Raw genomic sequence first — 5,350 nt, 5'->3', positions numbered from 1 at the left:
CGAAGCCATCTGCAGTTTTATAAGTCTAGCTTCAGTTTTGCCTCCGCCACGACAGCGAATATGAAGATGTTGGTGACAAAGGTGAAGAAGCAGCATTGCATTTTTTTAGTTATAATATACCACTAGTATTCATTTTGTAGTCGACAAAAATCCATTACCAAGTGGAAGTACTATGTTTTAAACGAGGAAACAAGCATTTCCTTCGTGTAAAAGAAGCATTGAACATGTGCATATTGACACCGAAGCATAGTACAAAACCATAAATTAAAATTGCCCAACAACTCATGAATATATTATCACAGACTTCAAAGTATTGTAAAGCCGCAATAATAAATAAGCATGTTGAAAGTGAAACAATGTACCCTCCTATTACACAGGAGAAACAGAAAAACTAATCAAAACCGAGTAGCCACAAATATAGTCCAACCAAAGATGAACAATACAAACTTGATAACAGTAACCGCTCACAGCCTGTCCTCAAACTCGGAGAGAGGTGTCATGTTCTCCTTCAAACCCTTCCTCTTGCGAATATCAGTGACGAGGGTTGAAGCCTGGGTACCTGGTTCAAGAGGATCCGAAGCCATCATCTCCCAGTGATCAAACACACATTGCGGGAACGCCTGTCCAGAGGTTGCAGCTCTCAGGGTACTTGAGAAACCAAAGGATTCGATAACTGGAAGGTACGCCTTGATGTTGTAGAGAGGAGTGCCTGGCCTCTGCATTTCCTCAAACACATGACCACGCTTCTGATTCAGCACACTGTATATTCCACCAAGAGCTTGCTCTGGTGCCTGGATCTCGACAAGGTACACAGGTTCCAAAAGCCGAGGCTTTGCTGTAAGCTGGGAGGCATAGATCACCCTCCTTGCAGTGGGAATAACCTGCCCACCACCTCTGTGAATAGCATCAGCGTGAAGAACCACATCACAAACCTCGAAGCAAATGCCTCTCATGTTCTCTTCGGCCAATGCACCTTCCTTTGACGCCCATTGGAAACCAGCAACAACAGAGTCCTTGATTTCATTCAGGTACTGCACTCCCTTACACATATCCACGACCATGTTGGGACCAGTCGTTTCAGGACCAAAGCACCAAATTTTCTTAGCAAGCTCCTTGTCCCACCCAAATTCCTCTGCCAAGATCTTTGACCGAATCTTGGGATCATCCCTTGGACCAATGCGCCCATCATCAATGGCCTCGGCCAAACCCTCTTCCATCGGCCTTGCCTCCATGTACAGCCTGTTGTGCTTGTTAGGTGATTTGCTCATAACTGTACGGCTTGACCTCTCCAGGACAGTCTCACGGAAGGATACAACAGGATCAGATTTTACAATCTCAGCACCGCCCATAAAATCATCCTGCAAGTCCTTCAAACATATCTCAAGATGCAGCTCTCCAGCCCCAGCAACAATATGCTCACCAGATTCCTCCATGGTACAGACAACCATGGGGTCAGATTTTGCCAAATGCTTCAAACCTTCAACAAGCTTTGGTAGGTCAGATGCAACCTTACACTGCACTGCGACACGAACCACGGGTGAGACAGAGAACTTCATGGCTTTGATTGGATGAGCATCTACTTCTTTCTCGTTTGTCAGGGTAGCATTCTTGGTGATGAACTGATCCAGACCCACCAAAGCAACTGTGTTACCACAAGGCACATCTTCCACAGTTTCCTGCTTCTTACCCATCCAAATCACAGTTCTCTGAACACTCTTGGTGTACAAGTCCTTTTTCTCACCAGGAACGTAGTTCGGTCCCATGATTCGGACCTTCAAACCCGTCGAGACTTTCCCAGCGAACACACGGCCGAAAGCAAAGAACCTACCTTTGTCAGAAGCTGGAATCATCTTAGACACGTACAGCATGAGAGGGCCATTAGGATCACAGTTTCTGATAGCAGTTGCATACTGATCATCCAGAGGTCCCTCGTACAGGTTCTCCACACGATACTTTTGAGCTGTGGCTGGTGAGGGGAGATGGAATATCATCATCTCCAACAGAGCAGAGCTGGCAGGGAGCCATGTCTGCATAACACGCTTCATCAGAGCTTTCCCCATCAAATCCTTCTCATCGGACTTCATCGTTATGCCAAGCTTCTGCAACATTGGCCACAGCTTGTCTTTCTGGTCATTCATGCAGGTGTTGATGATCATTTTTATGGGTTCGTAGCAGAACTGAACAAAACCACGTTTGCAGGTGGCAGATCCAGTAGGCTTGGTGGTCCACTTCTTAGTGGCTGGGTCAAAGAAATTCTCTCCCCAAAGCCTTTCCATCATCTTGGACTCATCAACACCAAACTTGGCTGCATACATCTTAGCAAAGTTTGTCAAAGTAAAAGCCCAGCCGTGCAGACCAGCAGAAAAGGCAACAGTCCCTTTCTCTGGGTAAACCTGAACATCACCAAGCAACGGATCCTCATATGTGGCCATGATGACATTGGCATTTTCAATAACCCTCTGGAATGTCTGGTATGCTTCCTCTCCGTCGACTTGGAGTTCAAGGAAACATCTGTCCATCTTGTTGACAGTCAAGACGGGCCTAATTCTTTCACCGAGTGCCTGTCGAAGGACAGTCTCAGTTTGGACGCACACGCCTTCAACACAGTCCACCACCACAAGAGCACCATCAGTGATACGGAGTGCAGCAGTCACTTCAGAAGAGAAATCAACGTGCCCGGGAGAATCAATAAGATTGATGAGGTAATCGTTCTTGTGGCGCTCTCCCTTATAACTCTTCAAGGACTCATCACTCATTTGATAGTACAATGAGATACCGGTCGACTTGATGGTGATACCACGTTCAGCTTCATCAGCTCTAGTGTCTGTCATTCTAACATCCCCAGCAACCTCTTGGGCAATAATTCCAGCAGCAGCAACAAGAGAATCTGTTAGGGTCGACTTTCCTGCAACAACAGTACAAGTAAATGTTACTTCAACTTTCATAGTAGAAAATCACAACAGGCAATTCATTCATAATGGAGTTGATTGTAAAAAGAAATTATATCAATAATGCAGCCAGCTTACCATGATCAACATGGGCAATAACAGACATATTACGAATGTTATGCTTGAGGTCCATAATGGCACGAAGCTCATCTGCTGTGAACTTCACCTGCAAAATTGAATCGTGTACTCAACGTTAGATCATATCACATAATCTGATAAATAGGTTTCAACCACAAGTGATTCCTTCCAAGTACCATTTTGACTGATTCTGGTAGTCTTCACAAATATGACGAATTGCCTGCAAGCAGCAACATAAAAATAAATGAGAATCTAAAAGCATGTGACTATGAGCTCCTGCTAGCAATGCTCAGACTATCACAAATCACAGAAGAATTCTTTTATATTATGAAACACTACACAGTCAAAACATAAAAATGAAAAACATTATAACTTTTTTAGTCACACATATCCTGAAAAAAATAATTTATAAACGATTTGAACAAGACACAACTTAGCTGCATAGCACATATGATCATCCTATGAATCAATCGAAGAAACCTAATACTATTAGCCAACAAGCTGCCTAACTGTTAGGCGGTCATGCATACTAGATTTTGTAACTAAAGAGTAAGTGTGTTTATTTTAGCAAAACAGATATACAGAAGTGATAAAGTTTATAAGAGAAAGCTAGAAACAGAATTGAAAACAATTTCTCGATCCATACAAAAATGAAATTCGTGAAGTAGCCGACACTTGAGCAAATCAATAGATATCTAAAATATACTGATGACCAGACAAAAAAAAACATAAGAATTTTTTTTAAAATCAGAAAAGAACTTGCATCAAATTAAAATATCTGATCTAATAAACTTTAAGCAATAATCCGTTTGCTCAGATTCAAATTAAACCGTAGCCGATAAAATCGAAGCATGAATCAGAACACACACATAAAATTTCTTGTTAATTTAATGAAGAAAAGTAATGATTGAGAAAGCTCACTTGAAATCGGAGGCTTAGAAACCGCTGAGGCTGCTGCAAAGAGTGTGGGAAGAGGCTGACCAGTGGAGTGCGTGGCGTTGGAAATCCTCAAACCCTAATAAAATGAAAAATTGCAGCTAAGGCCCCCAAGTAGTATATTTTACTTCCAAACTGAACCCTACACGACAACTTTATAAATTTTGGTGTCACTTTCATATTCAAAAAAATACTATTGGTTATATTCTACGGAATATTCGGATTTCATGAGTAGACTTTCTTGGCTGGCAAGGCAACGGAGTCATGTGGGCAATGGCGGATGCATGAACTAAATATCGTGGATTGAAATCGGACTCGAACCAAACAATAAAAATTATATTAAAATAATTTTTTAATAAAAACATAATTTAATTAGTGCCAATGAGTACTTTTTATGTGAGAACAACTTATAGTTTTTTCTATCAAAAATTTGAAAATACAAAAATAATGTTTGAAATGTTAAATTATAGTAGAACCAAATATTTCAAAAAAATTAAAAAATGTTACTTATATTATCATCATTAAATTCAAGTAATGTGCTTAGTTTAAATAAGATAATTTATTGAAATATAATATACAAATTATTCACAATCTTATTAAAATAGGTATCAAAATAATTACTACTACTGGGCATATTCGAAATAAACAAGTCTATACATCTATACCTCTATAAAAAGGGGAGTTTTGGGGTATTTATGAAAATGCCATTTTATATTAAAAATTATAATCTATTTGAATTTTTTTTGTTATTTGTGCATAACCGTTTGGTGTATGTTAATCATTGTAAAATTTCATTTATGTGTATTAAATTAAATAAAATTAGCTTAGCCGTTTAACATAAATATGATATTTAAAAACTGTTATAAAATTAGCTGCACAAAATTAATGAAATTAATAGGTGAATTGTTGATTGATTGACAATTAATTATATTAATGAGGGCCAATTTCATTTTTAATTTATGGAATTGATGAGATTAATGAAAATAGTGGTATTTAAATAATTAAACGCATAATCAATAATATAATGGGAATAGTGGTATTTAAATAATACGGTACATGTTTTGAGCTTTTTTCCAGAAAATTGAATTTCCATGTTTTATTTGAGCAGTAGTAAAAGTGAACTAAACGTCGGTTGACTTGCAACTTTAGTGGCTCAATCTTTTACATTGTTCTACTACATTTCTACTTAGTTAATTGTACATTATAAGTTAAATGCACATATTAAATTATATGAATAAAATATAAATAATTTAATTTAATTTGTGGTCATATTTATTAAAAATATGGAAATGTACATTGGTTTTTTTTCAAACTTGCTATATCCATATATATATATATATATATATAGGGGTGCATTATAATGATAACCTCAATTTCCGTAATAACCC

General features: G+C 38.4%; 1 protein-coding gene across 1 annotated transcript; it reads right to left on the bottom strand.

The window, feature by feature from the left end:
* Nucleotides 1–247: 247 nt before the first annotated feature.
* LOC121758665 (elongation factor 2-like) lies at nt 248–4,051 on the bottom strand. The gene is made up of 4 exons (XM_042154044.1): nt 3,948–4,051; nt 3,203–3,246; nt 3,027–3,114; nt 248–2,905 (listed from the first exon to the last, which is right to left on the bottom strand). Exons 2-4 carry the CDS (start codon nt 3,203–3,205, stop codon nt 465–467), a joined length of 2,532 nt encoding a protein of 843 aa, XP_042009978.1. The 5' UTR covers nt 3,206–3,246; nt 3,948–4,051; the 3' UTR covers nt 248–464.
* Nucleotides 4,052–5,350: the final 1,299 nt, after the last annotated feature.

The sequence above is a fragment of the Salvia splendens genome, chromosome 12, assembly GCF_004379255.2.
Source record: "Salvia splendens isolate huo1 chromosome 12, SspV2, whole genome shotgun sequence".
Taxonomy (NCBI): domain Eukaryota; kingdom Viridiplantae; phylum Streptophyta; class Magnoliopsida; order Lamiales; family Lamiaceae; genus Salvia; species Salvia splendens.
This window is presented reverse-complemented; position numbering and strand designations above follow the sequence as displayed.